Source organism: Alosa sapidissima, chromosome 9 (assembly GCF_018492685.1).
Source record: "Alosa sapidissima isolate fAloSap1 chromosome 9, fAloSap1.pri, whole genome shotgun sequence".
Taxonomy (NCBI): Eukaryota; Metazoa; Chordata; class Actinopteri; order Clupeiformes; family Clupeidae; genus Alosa; species Alosa sapidissima.
The window spans coordinates 19,908,902-19,927,396 of record NC_055965.1 but is presented as its reverse complement, the minus strand read 5'-3'; the positions used below and the strand labels follow the sequence as shown (position 1 = coordinate 19,927,396).

The 18,495-nt window shown below is 45.9% G+C and overlaps 1 protein-coding gene across 1 annotated transcript in view; it reads right to left on the bottom strand.

The window, feature by feature from the left end:
• Positions 1-2,662: 2,662 nt before the first annotated feature.
• grin2bb (glutamate receptor, ionotropic, N-methyl D-aspartate 2B, genome duplicate b) overlaps positions 2,663-18,495 on the bottom strand; it is an 85,187-nt gene continuing 69,354 nt past the window's right edge. The window contains 3 exon segments of the mRNA XM_042103470.1: positions 2,663-4,286; positions 4,333-6,398; positions 15,464-15,702. Coding sequence (XP_041959404.1) covers positions 3,419-4,286; positions 4,333-6,398; positions 15,464-15,702 — 3,173 coding nt within the window. The 3' untranslated portion in view covers positions 2,663-3,418.

The window sequence follows — 18,495 nt, the reverse complement described above, 5'->3', positions numbered from 1 at the left end:
ATGCGAGTTAGCCAAGGTCAAGGGAGGCAGTGGTGGGCCTACTTTATGCCATGTGAAAAATAAAATAAATTATAAAAAAAGCAAGCAAGAAATGTCTTGGAAATGTGTAAACCATATTAGCACTCATACACATTTAGTAAATTACATCAGTTGCAATCAAAGAAAAAATGTCCAATTCTCAAAGTTCATGACATTGTCAAAAGAAAAAACTGCACTCAATTAAGACAAGAATGGGAAATAAAAATGGACGAATACGCATGCCCTTCATAACACTACTCACAGTAAGACATAAATCATCCATCGGCTGCTCAGTCATAATGCTTAATGCACCGAATGTTTTCTAAAAGTTCACATATATTCATAGTGAAGATAATCTACACAAATATACCCAACCAAAATGATAAACATTGTGCTTGTAAATTGGAAATAAAAACCTGGTTTGATTCATTTAATAGTATACATTTACAGAAAATTTCGAACAAATGCAGGTGTGTAGTTTATACAACAAACTTCAAGTGAAGTTTTGCTCAGCCTACACGTCAAAGGAACAGACAAGAAAACGTCATTAGAAAGGTAAGTAGCTGTGACGCCAAATGATAATCTACCTGGATATCTTTATGTGTTCGTAAGTGGCATTGAGGTTGACCATCAATTCATTTGAAAGGGGTGGGGTATTAATGTGAATTAGGACTATCATTTCTCAGCATTTCTATCTAGTTGTTTGGTGCTTGTCTATTCCACTGAAGAGTCAACCTTTCCTTGGTGCGAAAAGTTGTATTGGACGTGAATGAATCATATCATATATAAATTTGGAAAATGTATATTTATAATTTCAGGGAGAAGAGAGACACATCTGAACAGTGTTGCATGCTCGGAATTCTCCACAAATCTCATTTTAAATGTTAAATGGCGTTAAATGGCTTTGAGGACAGAATATAGTCTGGGCTCCAGTGCTATGCTACTTCAAGTGCATCCTGCACTTGCAATCCATATGTATCTTTGGGTATAAACAGTTTTCTTTTATCAAATCACAATCAGTGAGCCTACAAATATGTTATCATGGTGAGTTAATATCATAAGCAGAGTGACACATCAAATTGTTCAACCAGTCAAGTGTGACCAGAGACGTAGGCTAATACATATCAGATTATTCCATTAAAATATGCAGTTGATGGATCCTATGTGACAGAAGTCAGTCATGACAGACATCCCCCCATTGCCATGGAAACAAATACTGACAGGCATATCGCGGATTCTGTGACTTCTCCCCCTCTGGTAAATTTAGGCTTGGTGTTACATCCAGACTGTCTTAGAGCTGTGTAAAGCTGAAGAGAAGAGGGGAAATAATATATTTACATTTAAAGGTGCAGTCCTCGATTACAACCTAATCTATTATGTATTTTTGTCAAAGCCATTGAAATTTTCACATTAAACTTAACAGTCCATCCAATTTGTGTGCTCAAGACACTCCAGTAGTGCTAAACTGCCCTGATGGAAACAAAGTGGTTGTGGACCAAGCTGTATACCATCCCAGCCAATCAGCACATTGTTTCCGGTACACGGAAGAGAGTGGTGCGATTTGATTGGCTATTGAGCTCAAATAACAACATTTCACTAGAATCAAGGACTGCACCTTTAACAAAAACAGTGGAAGTTGACACACATAGATTTGTCACACCCTGTTAAGCTATATCGTTTAACTTTTTATACCTCCTGATAACTCCCCAGGAGCCTGGAGCATTTCCAAATGTCGTTGATAAAGAACCGGGTATAAAAGGCAACAAAAAGATGGGTTATTTATTTCTGGGATCAAAGGTGCAGAAAGTCTGGAAACAAAAGGGGGCCCTGTGATTAAGTACCAACTCTGTCCTCTCCAGTATGTCTACGTAGACCGATATTCTGTTCCTATGTTGGATGTAGTAGATGGGTTTTTTTTTTTTTTGTACAATGGTATTTAAAATGGAGGCAATAACAGTTTGGGAATGACTCAATTTTCAATATACCAGTATTAGTGTTAACCAGCAGCCATTAGGCCTACTGTAGTGGCACTCTTGAAATTTATTTATGTACCGGTATATATTAATTATAATATATATACCTATATTTGGGTGGGGGAGAGTGAACTGGGAATCAGAGTAATACCAATACCTCATGGCATGGGACTCGGGCCCATGTGGTTACCATGGCAACATCATCTGTCCAAACTAGTGTTGTAAGACTCTGGTAAGGCACATCATGTGCAGTAATTCCTCTAAAAACCAATTGTCTACTAACAAACACTCCGTGGGAAAACAGATAAAAAAAACTAACAGTAATAATAATAATTGGTATTAATAATTATTATTATTATTACATTTCAAAAATCTTACGTCTTTTTTGCAAATCATGCCTTTCACATACATTACACATCACCCCAAAAAACATAAAAAAAGAAACATGGATTATCAATAATCATAATCATAATAATGCTAATAATAATCATAATAACTATAATAATAAAGAACTCCAAAAGGGAAAAACGAAGTCAACGTTGTCCTCAAGCTTAGCAGAATAAATGAAAACAGCAAGCCTGTGACATGTTTGTGCTAACATAAAAGCACCTACAGTACAGATATGTAACAGCGCAAAATATTTATAACTCAAGCCCAAACTGAACATCATAAAACATAGTAATCATATTTAATATCATTTCTTTTTAAACAATATTATCAACAGTTATTGTGAGTGTTACCCTGTTACTTCAATACAGTAAAGTAGTTTTTCTCGATCAATCGTGATTGTACCATGTTCCCATAGCAAGCTAGGCAGGAGATCAAACCTCTGATTTGGTGTAAAGAACAGGTGAAAGAGAGACGAAAGAAAAGAAAAAAGAAAAAAAACGAGAGGTATCCCCTCTTTCTCTCTCTCCGTCTCTCCAGTGAGAAGGGTGGTCCTGTTCTTCTCCTCCAACACAGTACGTGAGGTCCGTCAGAACAACGCAGCGACGCGACGCCGGACGTGTAGGAAGCGCTGGCCCCCCTATCTCGCTAAAAAACGAAAAGAATAATGAAACAAAAACAAGAAAGCAACGCAAGAAACAAAGGGGACATTGTCTCCTCCAAGTCTCGTCAGTCCAGAGTGTCTTGATTAATTGATTAATTCATTAATCCCATTTCCTAACTCCTGAAGTTGTCACAGTGTCTCTTTGTCGCCACCTGGTCTTGCTCAGTCTGTCTCTCTCTCTCTCTCCTCCGCTCTGTCTTTTATTTGTCTCTCTCTCTTTCTCCCTCTTTCTCTTGTGTTCCCTCTATCTCTGGCCTTATTATTTTCAAAATAAAAAAGGAACAAATAAAAAGAAATAAAAATCCTGTCTGTCCGTCCGTCCGTTCGTCCGTTCACCCGTTTCTCAGTTCTCGCCGCGTGGCCCGGTCAAAGTCCGTCAGACGTCCGACTCGATGCTGGACAGCTTCTCGTACACGTGACCGTTGGTGGAGCCGTTAAACGGCCCCCGCTGCCCCCCCGGGCCCACGCCCAGCCCCGCGTCCCTCGCCGACAGCAGTTTGTTGTTGCCCGCTGACACCACCCCGACCTGGTGGTTCCCCATGGGGCCCCCCAAGCACATGTCCTTGGGGTAGCGGCCGCCAGGGCCCATGTTGGACAGGACCCCGGCGGCGGCGGACGCCGGCAAGTACGACGTGACGCCCATGGGGCTCCGGAAGTCGGTGCGGCTGTTGTTGAGGAGTGGCTGAGGCGGTTGCTGGGGCAACGCCTGCTGGGGCTGCGGCTGTTGCTGCGGCGACGGCGACGACTGCTGCTGCTGCGGCTGCTGCTGCGGATTTTTCACGTAGTACGAGTGGCCGTGGCTGTGGCCGTGCAAGAGGCACTGGTCGTCGCCGAACGTCGGGATGAAGGGGTTCTGGCTCACCTTATCTGGGTAGAGAGATTTAGACAAGGAGTAAGTCCCCGACCCTCGAGCACCACCACCACCACCACCACCACCAAATCCACCACCCAGCCCTCGTTCCCTCTCCCGCTCCCGCTCGCGGAGGTCGCGCTCCCCGACCGAGCGCCGGTGGAACGCTCCCTCGCCGCGCTCGCCGCGCTCGCGGCCGTACAGGCTGAACGACGAGCCGCCGGCCTTCCCCCGATCCCTGCCCAGGAAGGAGGATCCACTCTCCCGGTCGCCCCGTTCGGCGGCGTAGCGCTCGAACATCTGCGTGTACGGGCTGGGGCCCTCCAGGAAGCGCTCTTTGTCTTTCAGGCTCACGCTCCTGGGGGGCGGGAGCGCGGCCGACCCCCCCCCCCCCACCTCCTCCTCCTCCTCCACCATCCCCACCTCCTCCCCATCCGCCCCCGAATCCACCACCACTGCCCCCTCGGCCCGCCCCTTCCTTCTGCAACTCCACAAAGGTGTCGTAGGAGTGCTGGCGGCGCAGCACCCTGCCGCCCGGTCCGAACTTGCGGCGCTGGACACCACCACCACTGCCGGCGGCGGCGGCAGCGGCCGTCTGGTTGGCGGCGCGGCGCGACTGGTTGAAGTCCTCGCTGATGTTGTACAGGTTGCCCGGCTGCTTCTTGCAGGACTCGCAGCGCTTGCAGGAGGCCGAGGTCGGTCGGCTACCCCCCCCACCACCACCGCTGCCGCCGCCTCTTTCTCTCTCTCGCTCTCTTTCTCGCTCTCCTCCTCCTCCTCCCCCGATCACTCCCCCCATCCCTGGGTACCCTGCGCCCACTCCCATGACCCCATGCAGAACCATCGCCTTCCCCCCACCACCTCCTCCTCCTCCTCCTCCTCCTCCGCTATGGCTGTGGCAGTTGCGACACTCCCAGTCACCTCCCGCCAAGCCGCCCACCCCCAAGCTCTTTTCCCAGCATGCATGAGGCCCCGGAGGGACCGGCGAAGATCCGCCACCTCCTCCTCCTCCTCCTCCTCCTCCTCCACCACCAACCTTCGTCCCCTCCGTCTTCTTGCTTTTACCTTTCAGGAAATCCTCCACGGGCACAAGACTGGCGTTCACCCCTCCTCCTCCTCCTCCTCCTCCTCCTCCTCCTACTCCACCTCTCTCTCCCACGCCTCCGTCGTTCAGATCCATGTGCTCCCACGGCGACACGGACTCCTTGGCACGGAACTGGTCCACGTAGAAGTCGCGGAAGTCCCGTCCGCCTCCGCCCTCCTTGTCCTGGCCGCGGTACAGGTAGGACGTGGACGAGTGGTTGCCCTTGGCGCTGGCGCTGCGCTCCAGGGGCGGCGAGACGGACCGCCGTCCGTGGTGGCCGTGGCCGCGGCGACCCCCGTGGTGACCGCCGCCGTGCTGGTGGTGGTGGATGGTGTGGTGGTGGTGCTGCCGCCGGCGGAAGCCGAAGTCCGTGTCGGCGTCCTGCTCGCGGCGCAGCTTGGCCGAGGCCGGCCGGCGCCGGAGGCTGTCGTGGTACTGCTGCTTGCGGCGCTTGGCGTTGCCCTCCAGGTTGCCGTAGGTGACCGTGTGCGTGGAGATGTCCGACGTGTCGGAGCGAACGTTGCCGTCGTCCCCGCCTGACCCTGCCCCCCCTCCCCCTCCCCCTCCTCCACTGCAGTAACGCTCATGTCCGGCCAGGAAGTTCGAGCTCCCGGCGCCCCCCTTGAAGGAAAAGCGACCGTACAGGTCGGGAGCGGCTCCTTTGAACCCCGAGCTCTGATGGGTCTGGTGCCCGGCGATCAGGTCAAACTTACTTCCCCCTCCACCTCCTCCTCCCACCCCACCTCCTCCTCCACCTCCTCCGCGCTGTGTCATGGACTGTCGTGGCTGCGTGGTGAAAATGGGCGCCACCCCTCCCCCGAGACTGTCGCTATCGAACATGCCTCCCCCATCCAGCGAGGTGGTGCTGCCTAAGCTATGCGGCCGCGCGAGGGCCAGGGGAGCCGACATACCCAGAGGCAGGCCGGCCGGGCCCCCGACCGAACCCTGCTGCTGCTGCTGCGGCTGCCCTTGCAGCGCCCCCTGGTGGTGGTGGTGGTGGTGGTGGTGGTGCTGCAGGTAGTGGTCCTGGTACAGGTTGGTGTCCTTCAGGTGGAGGTTGCCGAAAGTCCGGTCCACGTCGGCGAACAGGCCGTCCTCGGGTAGGTAGGGCGGCGGGGGCTTGCAGTCGGGGTGCCCGCCGACCCCGACCCCGACGACCCCTGGGCCGAGGCTGCGGCGGTGCTCGGCGATGTCGTAGATGGAGGACTCGCGGTGCGACAGCGGCGGCGGCGGGTAGTCGAGGGCGCGGTGCGGCGAGCCGTTGACGCCGGGCACCGAGGTCATGCTCTTGGCGGTGCGCAGCAGGCGCAGGATGTTGGAGTGCGTGTTGCTCATGCTGGCGTTCATGGTGGCCGAGGGCGAGTGCAGCGCTGAGCTCTTCTCCTCCTCGATCTGCACGCCGTGGATGCAGCTGTAGATGCCCTGTGGGGGAGAGGGGGAGAGAGAGCAGAGAGAGAGGGAGAGAAAGAGAGAGAGACAGGGAGGGAGAGAAAGAGAGATGGAGACAGAGAGACAGAGAGAGAAAGAGAGAGAGAGACAGGGAGGGAGAGAAAGAGAGATGGAGACAGAGAGAGACAGAGAGAGAAAGAGAGAGAGAGACAGGGAGGGAGAAAAAGAGAGATGGAGACAGAGAGACAGAGAGAGAAAGAGAGAGAGAGACAGGGAGGGAGAGAAAGAGAGAGAGAGACAGAGAGGGAGAGAAAGAGAGATGGAGACAGTGAGAGAAAGAGAGATGGAGACAGAGAGGGAGAGAAAGAGATCATTTAATGTTTTGTGCAGCGTTAAAATCACATATCCCTTGCATGGAGTATTTTAGCTGGGGCTACGCCAGAGAGAGAGAGAGAGAGAGAGAGAGAGTGTGAGAGATGGAGGCAGGGAGAGAGAGAGAGAGAGTAAGAGAGAGAGAGAGTGAGAGAGAGAGATGGAGGCAGGGAGAGAGAGAGGAAGAGAGAGAGAGAGAGAGAGAGAGAGAGTGTGAGAGATGGAGGCAGGCAGAACAAGATGGCAGGCCACAGAGGCTGAAGCACTACATTACAGACTGACTAATGAGTTCATTACTACTGCACATCATACTGAGCACTCCGCTGTCACACACGCACACACACACACACGCACACACACACGCACACACACACAACAGCTACACACATTCTCATGCACACACACACACACAAACACACACTCACACCCCACATACACACATTTACATACAGTCCAACACACACACATAGATAAACATTGCATGCTCTAAATACACATACACTCTAACATATATGCATGTAAATACATACACACACACACAAACGCATACATCCATACAAACATTAATCTTACAATGTTTTATCTAAGGAGGAAGGGGAGGCATGGAAAGAGTTATAGATAGATAAATAGATAGATAGATAGATAGATAGATAGATAGATAGACAGATAGAGTGATAGATAGATAGATAGATAGATAGATAGATAGATAGATAGATAGATAGATAGATAGATTGATAGATAGATAGATAGATTGATAGATAGACAGATAGAGTGATAGATAGATAGATAGATAGACAGATAGAGTGATAGATAGAGTGATAGATAGATAGATAGATAGATAGATAGATAGACAGACAGACAGAGAAAGAGGAGGGTGAAAGCGTGAGAGCTAAGGGGACCTGGACAGACAGGGCGAGATGGAGCACTTGATTAGGGCAGGAACAACACATGATTGACGAGGACAGGCCGGCGACGCACGACGACTGTGGTTTCCAAAGCGACGGTCGATGGTTTCGATCGACGAGATTAAAATTCAGCTGAGATCATCACAGAGTTTCTTTGCCTTTCCCTACCTCTCTCTCTCTCTCTCTCTCTCTCTCTCTCTCTCACAGACACACACACACACAGACACACTCCCTCTCTCTCTGTCTCTTCCTCTGCTGACATACCCAGTCCATCAGCCCTGTCACTCACAGATGAAAGTGCAGTTTGATGCACCTCTCTAGATTAAGATTATTATGGCGTTTTTCTTCTCTGTTCATTCATCTCTCTAGATTAAGATTATTGTGGCGTTTCTCATCTTTGTTCATTAATTTCTCTAGATTAAGATTATTGTGGCGTTTCTCTTCTCTGTTCATTAATTTCTCTAGATTAAGATTATTGTGGCGTTTCTCTTCTCTGTTCATTCATCTCTCTAGATTAAGATTATTGTGGCGTTTCTCTTCTCTGTTCATTCATCTCTCTAGATTAAGATTATTGTGGCGTTTCTCTTCTCTGTTCAGTGCTTGGCAAGAAAACTCCACTTTCCCTTAGTCAAGACAAGCTAGTCATTATAAAGACGGGTGGGGATCCTCTAAACACTGTTTGTACAATTCATTAGAGTATGCTATCTTCTTTGATGAATATTTTATGTGCCCTGCGAGGAGTTCAAGACTTTTCAAGACACCCTTTGTGTGTGTGTGTGTGTGTGTGTGTGTGTGTGTGTGTGTGTGTGGTCGTATTCACACATGTGTGCACATGGTATGTACTAATGTGTGATGCTTAGTGTACTTATGTGTGTGTCTGTGTGTCTGTCTGTCTAGTATGTGACTGTGCATCTGTGTCTATGTCTATGTATGATTTTGTGAGTGTATATGGAAATATAAGTGCATATGTGTGTGTGGAAATATGTGAAAGTGCATATGTGTGTGTGTGTGTGTGTGTGTGTTTAGCAAAAACGTTTTTAGACGGGAAAGGTCCAAGGTCAAGCTCCCCGCCGGGAGTTCAGGGCCTCCTCGGAGACATCCCGTCACAGCCACTCTTCATCCATCGCTTAGTCACTCTCTCTCTCTCTCACACACACACACTCGCTCACACACACACACACACTCACTCTCTCTCTCTCTCTCTCTCTCTCTCTCACACACACACACACACACACTCTGTCTCTCTCTCTCTCTCTCTCTCTCACACACACACACACACACACTCTGTCTCTCTCTCTCTCTCTCTCTCTCACACACACACACACACACACACACACTCTCTCTCTCTTTCTTTTGAACTAGTTCTTTACTTTCTATAAATTCTATTTGTAATATTTTCACTATGTCTTTATTTCCTTTTGCTGCTTTTATTTATGTAAAGCACATTGTATAAAATAATGAAATGAAATGTATACAAAATCATTTAACTGGCCTTGACTTCCTTTCAGGCCTTTCCTTTCGTTTGTTGTTGACTGTCTCCAGTTATGTTCAGAGGCAGCTCGCCTGGTTCCTGCTCAATCACTTATTCTCCTGTTCTACCTTTTCTTTCCATCTTTTCCCTCTCTTTCACTGTGTAAAGTTATCCTTTTGCATGTGTCACCTGCTTTCTGCACTCATTCTCTCACTCTCCTTCATCTACCTTTCTCTCCATCATCTACTTTTTTATTCCTTCATCTACCTTTCTCTCCATCATCTATCTTTTTGCTCTTTCATCTACCTTCCTGTCATTCATCTACTTTTCTCTCCATCATATATGCCTTCATCTACCTTTCTCTACATCATCTACTTTTTTTGCTCCTTCATCTACCATTCTCCTTCATCTATCCATCCCCCCCCCCCCCCCCCCCCCATCATCAGAGTTGCCAGCAACGTCTTCAGTCAAGACCTGACACGTGTATTTAGTTGCTATTATTTAGCCATTGGCCCGGTCTCCAGTCTCCATGTTCTTTGTCTAACCTTTCTGTCTCTCTGTGCCACGAAACCCCCATAAACCAAACAAATAAGGTCAGTAAGGTCAGGATGCTGACACGATATGCACGTTGCAATCTCTGGTGGAAATGAGAATAGCTCGCAAATGCATGTCCTAAAATGAACAGTTTGGGCCTTTGATTATGGCTGACTGAACCACGTCCGAAGCCACATTCCATTAGTATCAATGCAGCATACAAAAATCAATTGCTGCGTCTGAGTTGCTGTGCAACCTTTATTGCCGAAGAACTTTATGTTTATATATGTTTTGCTTATTTAATATGTTTGATTTATGTTTATGTTCTAACGTCACTTTAGCTTACAGCCTCATGGGACTTATAGCTTAATTTCACCCCCAATCTGAGTAAGTGGCTCAGTTCTGGGAGAACTAGCGGTGCAAATGAGGGAATAATTCCCCCTTAATGACTTTGGGAGGTTTGTTTTGAATGTGTGAAACAGACTGATTATTTTCAGTAATTGGTATTTCAGTGCTTTCTTTTTAAATGCTGTTTTAAATAAAGGGTTTTAAAAGTCAAGTCTCTTTCTCACATAGACACTTTATTTACAGGTTCCTCATCTCGCTCTCTCACTCTCTCACACACACACACAGACATACACACACACACACACATTCTCTGTCTCCTCTCTCTCTCCCTCTCTTTCCTTCTCTCAACTCCACGTCTCTGCCACTGCATTTTAAGCTGATAACCTGGTTTCTACTGCCTGATGGGGAAGTGTACCTGACTCTGTGTGTATGAGTGTGTGTGTGTGTACGAGTGTTTTTCTGTGTGTGTGTGTGTCTGTGTGTGTGTGTCTGTTTGTCTGTGTGTGTATGTGTGTGTCTTTGTTTGTGTCTGTGCACGTGTATGTCTGTGTATGTGTGTGTCTGTGTGTGCGTGCGTGTATGTGTGTGTGTACTGTATGTCTGTGTGTTTGTGTTTGTGTGTGTGTGTGTGTGTGTCTGTGTGTGTGTGTGTGTGTGTGTCTGTAACCTGGAGAACATCTGTCATTTGTTTTGCTGGGTCCCTCTGACTCATCCTGGTGAATTCTCTCAAAGAGCAGAACACCCTCCGTCTCTCTCTCCCTCATCCTTCTCTCTCTCTCTCTTTCACCCTCTCTTGCTTTCCCTCACTCTATCCCTTTCTTCTTTCCATCTCTCTGAAGGGTACTCTCTGCCTCGCTTTTGTGAAAGGACCTGGTGTATGACGCGTTCAAATAAACCTAAGCCTAAGTGTGTGTGTGTGTGTGTGTGTGTGTGTGTGTGTGCGTGTGCGTGTGTGTGCATGAGTGTGTCAGGGAGAAGCTAAGCCGATTTCTCAATCTCTCCCTCTCTGATATATTTATTTTTATTATTTATTATCTCACATAAAGGCACACACACACACACACACACCACACACACACACACACCTCATAGACAACGAAGAGTAGCCCCAATACACAAGCACACCCACTTAAAAACAAAATCTAATTATGAGCAACAAGAGTAGACCTAAAATCTCTCATCTCTGCTGACACGACAGCCTTTTTTAGGCAACCATTTAAAAGCGAATCAGAAACTCCATTAGTGTATTATTAATCACCTGCGGCATGACAAAATGTACAATCTGTGACTGGAATGGATTTCACTTAGTCCAGGACGAACCACAAAACAACCCACCCTCCTTTCACTCCTGCAGTAATATGTCTGACAACATAATGCAAATTAATGCAAAATTTGTAATGTTATCTATGGGTGTGATGCAGAGTAATTTAGCCACAGGGCTACTGTTAGCTAGATTCTACAGAATGTACAGGCACTGTTTTATTTTTATGTTTTATACAACATTTATTTATTTATTTATTTTATGGGGGGGGGGTTGCTTTATTGAGGCAGGACAGTGAAGAGTGACAGGAAGTGAGTGGGATAGAGAGAGAGATGGGTTGGGACCAGGAAATGACTTGGGTTGACCCAATATGGTATGGATGCAGTAGTCACACCTGGACCCAATATGGTATGGATGCTGTAGCCACACCTGGACCCAATATGGTATGGATGCTGTAGTCACACCTGGACCCAATATGGTATGGATGCTGTAGTCACACCTGGACCCAATATGGTATGGATGCAGTAGTCACACCAGGGCTAATGGGCTAATATGGGCTAACTAAATCTAAACAAAATTGTGTTCCTAGTGCGTAAGACTAGAGTAGCAGACCTCAGATGAGATAAAGAAGTATTTTTTGTAAGCGAGTTTTGTTAATGACTCACACGCACATTTGTACATATCTGTTACGTGTTTGTCTCTCGCTTTCTGTCCGAGAACAGGCTGTTTGTCCATTGCCTGTTCCTATGTTGTTGTTGTTATTTGTTTCCTAGGTTGTTATATGTTTCCTAGGTTGTTATTTGTTTCCTATGTTGTTGTGGTTTCCTATGTTGTTGTTATTTGTTTCCTAGGTTGTTGTCATTTGTTTCCTATGTTGTTGTTGTTTCCTATGTTGTTGTTATTTGTTTCCTATGTTGTTGTGGTTTCCTATGTTGTTGTTATTTGTTTCCTATTATGTTGTTGTTATTTGTTTCCTATGTTGTTGTTGTTATTTGTTTCCTATGTTGTTGTTATTTGTTTCCTAGGTTGTTATATGTTTCCTAGGTTGTTATTTGTTTCCTATGTTGTTGTGGTTTCCTATGTTGTTGTTATTTGTTTCCTATGTTGTTGTTGTTATTTGTTTCCTATGTTGTTGTTGTTATTTGTTTCCTAGGTTGTTATTTGTTTCCTATGTTGTTGTTATTTGTTTCCTATGTTGTTGTTATTTGTTTCCTATGTTGTTGTTGTTTCCTATGTATCTGCTCCATATTAGCATTGTCTCAATACCACTTGCTAGCCCCTCTTTTCATCAACGCCCAAAAACACTGAAATGGAAACGCAGAGGAAGGAACACACTCACTCCCAAGCCTGCTGCCTTCATTCCACAGAATCGCACTCCTCAGTCTACTCTAAAAAACCTGAAAAACTTGAATCTTTCATCTCGTCTCTTTGAGCTTTGAAGTGAACTGGGCTTCAGTCTTGGGTGTTTAAATGTTTAATGGCCGTTTTATAACTGAAAACCGAGTATCCCGAACGGGTATTGTTTTTTTAATGTCCTGTATCATCATCATACCTTCTGAGAACCAAGCCAATTGTCTTTTAAAAAGTTATTTTTATTTTCAAGTCTATGAATAATATTATTTTTATTTTATTTTATGGTGCCTCAGTCCAACTGTAAATAATGCCCTGTCCTTTGCAATTTTAAAGACGACTTTAAGGATGACTCTTGAAAAATCAAGCTGACATTTATTCACATTGTTACAAGAGGCCGTCGTTGTTAAGTCGAATAAAGAGGCTTCTTGATGTTCACACTAAAATAGGGTGGATGGTAGGATAACAGTGAATTCAAGTAGTATATCAAAATATCAAAATTGAATAGTATATCAAAAATGTATATCTGTATTAAAAATAAAGTTGTCCTCCGAAGAGGGTGGGGTGTTGGTGGGTTTGAAAAAAAAAAGGGTTAAGAGTCTTTGGGCTATATTGTGAACTTTAGCGCAATTGACTCCGCGCAAATCGCTTTGTGGGCGGATCTTGGGCGCTGTTTCTATTTAGTTAATGAGTTAATGACTGTTGCGCCCGACGCAAATCTAAAATGGGGTGGTTGAGGTAGCTACATTAATCATGAGTGTGGTTTGGGCGTAACGTGCAACAAACCAATCAGAGCGTCATCTCACATTACTTTTAACAACAGGCACGCTTGTTCCATAGCGGATTGCTATTATGATGGCGGAATTGCCAGGCACAGCCAGGAACGGTTTACAGCGCTACAGTCAGTTGGGAACAGTTTGCTATTGATTTTTCCTCTTGACAAAATGTAATACAGAAATGTCACTTTCCGATGTTTTGGGATCACTCTCACTGAATCACGAGGTTATGAATGCATGGTGATATTTTTGCAATGTAATCTACCTCACTATAGAGTATAGACAATGCAGATCTGTCAGATAAGCTCTCCTCTCCCGTGCTGCTGCCGGGGCATTTGGGTTAAATGGCATCGGCATGCAGTTCAACATCACGTCTCATTAAGTCCTCTAATATTTCCTAATTTATGTCATCAACACATCCGTGATTCGTGGAAATGTGTACGCTAGATTTATACCTATTTTTTCACATCGGACACCACACTGATTTCCCTCGTGTAGCAATATTTGTCCTTGTAATTATGTATGGTTTGAAGAAATGGGAACTGCGTCGTATAGATGAGAGGAGCAAAGTGCATTGCGCAACACAGGCGCCCAAGCAAGCGCTCCTGCAGGTGTAAGCTACGACTGTACCTTACCATCAGGCAACAGAAACAGTTTCCAAGTTGACCTAACTTTCCAACTCTGCACAGTATCCCATTAACTGCATGACAATAGGCTATTTACAATATTTTATGTAAAGTAGAGTTTGTAAACACGTTATCATCAACTTAATGCACGCACAGCATTTGTTTGAGCAGGAGAGAGAATAACAATGAATGGACGCAGCAACTACAGAAATTGTAGTCAAGACTACTTGCTGCTTTCTTTTACTGTCTATGGTTGCTGGTTAACAGCACATAATAAGCTTATTTAAGCAAATTCACAAACTCAAGACTTCAAGGCCATCATGGATATAAAAAGTTTTTTGAAAATAACGAAAGGCTGGACGGAACATAGCAAAGCTTGGAGTTATTTCAGATGGGTTACAGATGGGCTACAACAAGGTAGGCAAAAGGTAGGCAAAGGTAGGCAAAATCGTGGTGCTTGTCAAAACCTTAGCGCAGCTGGAATAATGCTTATAGGCTGATGTTAAAGCACATATGATGTTTAAAGCCATACACAACCGTAAATTGGAACAAAACTAAAGGTAACTTTAGCCTTTATAGGGCTGTATAAAGTTGTCCAAATTAATAGGTCGTAATTAGGCGTTGTTGTTGTAAAGATATTGCATGTAGATGTACTATATAGGCTACAAATATTATCAAGGCTTTGAATGTTTCCATCTGTGCACAGGGTGTCTGTAGATCGGTGTGCATAGCATTCATTCCTGCAGGCCTGTGGCCATGCATGCACCCTTAAAATAGCATCTGAATTTGCGCCACTGACTTTAGACCAGGAGGTTCCTGGTCTGTGGCGGAATTATTTTCTGAAACTGCAAAATATCAACCGGGACCGCTTGCGCCGGAACTAGAGTGCAAAATAGAGCCCTTAATGTATGTATGTTTGTAGAGTTGACTACACTGCTGTTGTCTCATTCATTTATTTATTTTCCATGGAATTCATTTAGCGAGAGATGTGACTGACTACGACTATCGAGGCCAACCAACTGTCTCAAACTGGCATCCTCTGTGTACATTGTTCTTACTGTGTACTTCACATGATGTACGAACAAAACATCACATGACACCACACAAGCACACACACACCATGTCAGATTTGTTCCATGCAGATGCAATACAACTACTACATATTCTTTGTATTTTATCTGTTTAAATGTTTTGGTTTGGAAATGCTGAATTATTGATGGAGAAGGTGGTGTCTGGCTTGTATTTGTTTGGGTATGTGTGTGTATGACTACATGTATATATATATATATATATATATATGTGTGTGTGTATATGTATATGTGTGTGTGTGTGCGTATGCGTGTGTGTGCGTATGCGTGCGTGTGTATGTGTGTGTGTGCGTGTGTGCGTGCGTATGTGTGTGCGTGTGTGTGTGTGTGCATGTGTGTGTGTGTGTGTGTGCGCATGTCCACTCACCCTGCTGATGGAGAAGGTGAGGCCGGGCTGGCCGGAGCACACGCCCATGAAGCAGAAGCGCAGCTGCCAGTAGAAGAGGTGCTCGGCGATGAAGGTGAGCAGCGAGAGCACCATGGCGGCCGCCAGCATGTAGAAGACGCCGGCCATGTTGTCCACGTCCAGCTGCGAGCTCATGACCTCGTTCTTCTCGTTGTGGCAAATGCCCGTCAGCCAGAGGGACTCCAGCTCCTCCATCTCACCTGCATCAGGAGGAGTGGGGATGGGGGGAAGAGAGAGAGAGAGAGAGGTGGGGATGGGGAAGAGAGAGAGAGGAGGGGAAGAGAGAGAGAGAGAGAGGTGGGGATGGGGAAGAGAGAGAGAGAGAGAGAGAGAGGTGGGGATGGGGAAGAGAGAGAGAGAGAGAGAGGTGGGGATGGGGGGAAGAGAGAGAGAGAGAGAGGATGGGGAAGAGAGAGAGAGAGAGAGAGAGGTGGGGATGGGGAAGAGAGAGAGAGAGAGAGAGGTGGGGATGGGGAAGAGAGAGAGAGGAGGGGAAGAGAGAGAGAGAGAGAGGTGGGGATGGGGAAGAGAGAGAGGAGGGGATGGGGAAGAGAGAGAGAGAGGTGGGGATGGGGAAGAGAGAGAGAGAGGTGGGGATGGGGGAAGAAGGAGAGAGAGAGAGAGGTGGGGATGGGGGGAAGACAGAGAGAGAGAAGAGGATAAGGGATGGAATGGGAGGGGATGGGAGGATGAAGGAAATGAGAGAAAAGAGGAGGGGGGAGGATGGGGGAAGAGAAAGAGAGAAGAGGAGGGGTGGAAGGGTAGGGAGAGAAGGAAGGATACAGAGTCAGTGGAAAGAGAAGGAGAGCAAGGGAGGGAAAGAAGAAGGAGAGGGTGAAAAAGAGAAAGAGGGGGCAGGATATAGCAGGAGATGGAAGAACAGATTAGAGAGGAGAGGGTTTAAGGTCACAGTGAGGAAAACAGAAAACAACAAACAACAAATCTGTTAGCAACACTACTGTGCGTGTGCGTGTGTGTGTATGTGTGTGTGTGTGTGTGTGTATGTGTGTGTGTGTGTGTGTGTGTGTGTGTGTATGTGTGTGTGTGTGTGTGTGTGTGTATGTGTGTGTGTGTGTGTGTGTGTGTGTGTGTGTGTGTCTAGCTGCATTCAGATGTACGTGTAAGACCGGAGGTTCTGCAGATGTTAAACGGTTGGGCCGTATATCTGAACAACATAAACGGTCATTTGGAAGTCCGAACTTAGCCGGCTGTTCCACTAATTCCCCTCCTAGTATTTCCGACGGACATTATGTAAATGAGCTTGTGTCTGAATGAAGCGAAGAACATGCGGAGATTCTGTTCATGTGAGTGTTCAACCACGTTCAACCTGTTCAACCACAATGAGATTCTGTTAATGTGCGTCGGTGTCGTTCACACATTTGTCAGCATAAGGTTGCGCAGGTTAGCATCATGTCTGAATCACCCGATGGGTCGAACATCCGTTTGACAAAGCTCTGCATATACTCCGGAGGTTATATCCGAAAGCAGCTTCTGTGTGTGTATGTGTCTCAGTGTGTGTCTGTGTGTGTGTGTTTGTGTGTGTGTGTGTATGTGTGTGTGTGTGTGCGTCTCTCTTTGTGTTCTCTAACTCCATACATAACTGTATACATTTACACTATATACATACACTTGGTTGTGCATCAAACACAAACATTTGAAAACCTTTCCGCTGTTCTTGTGAGTGAGTGTGTGTGTGTGTGTGTGTGTGTGTGTGTGTGTCTGTGCATGTGTGTGTGTGTTTCAATAAATTGATTTTGAGTGTGTCCTTACTGCAGTGAGTTTGCTTGTCTATCTGCATGTGTGTTTACCAATTATGTGTGAGTCCGTATGTATGTGTGTGAGTTCGTATGTATGTGTGTGTGTGTGAGTCCGCTGTATTATGTGGAAATGTCTTAATGAGTGTCAGCACTTGTGTCTGTTTTAGTGGGTGTCATTTGACAAGTGCATGTGTGCCAGTTCTGTCAGAAGTGTGTGTACAAGTTTTAATGAGCAAGTGTACAAGTCTACTTGTGCTCACTCCTTTCTTTCTCTCTCACTCTCTTTCTGTGTGTGCGTGTGTCTGTGCGTGTGTGTACTGTATGTGTCTGTGTATGTATGTGTCTCTGTGTGTGTGTGTGTGTGTGTGTATGTGTGTGTGTGTGTGTGTGCGTGTGTGTATGTGTCTGTGTATGTACTGTACAGTATGTGTGTGTGTGTGTGTGTCTTTGTGTATCCTCTCTCCATGTGTATATGATTAAAATGTGTGTGTTTATGTACAAAAATGTGTGTGTTTATGTATGTTTATCTACAGTGGATTATAAAGTGTGTCTGTTCTGGTAATAAGTGTGTATATGTTTGGAAGGCTGAGTGGATGCATTACTGGCTGTCCTTGTCTACATGGCGATACATAAACATGTCTAATGGTAACTGAGTGATGTTGTACGCTAGTTTCCATCCTTTTATTGTGCACATACATAGGTGTGTGTGTGTGTGTGTGTGTGTGTGTTAGTCTCTGTCTGTGTGAGCTTCATTGTACTCCTTTATTGTGCACATACATAGGTGTGTGTGTGTGTGTGTGTGTGTGTGTGTGTTAGTCTCTGTCTGTGTGAGCTTCATTGTACTCCTTTTCTCATTGTGTGTACATGCACATATGAGTATACTGAATGTTTGTGTGTGTGTGTGTGAGAGAGAGATAAAGAGAGCAGGATATAAACAAATAGAAAGAGAGAGTAAGTGTTTGCATGCATTCCTTTGCATGCTTTTGTGTGGAAGTTTGGATGTGAGTGGCTGTGTGTGCGTGTGCGAGCATGTGTATGTGTGTATGTGTATGTGTGTGTGTGTGTGTGTGTGTGTGTGTGTGTGTGTGTGTGTGTGTGTGTGAGAGCATGTGTATGTGTGTGTGTGTGTGTGTGTGTGTGTGTGTGAGAGAGAGAGAGAAAGATAAAAGTGATACAGTTGGCTGGTAAACAAATTAAGGGCAGGGGCCGACGTGAGACATTTTGTCATGTTGCATT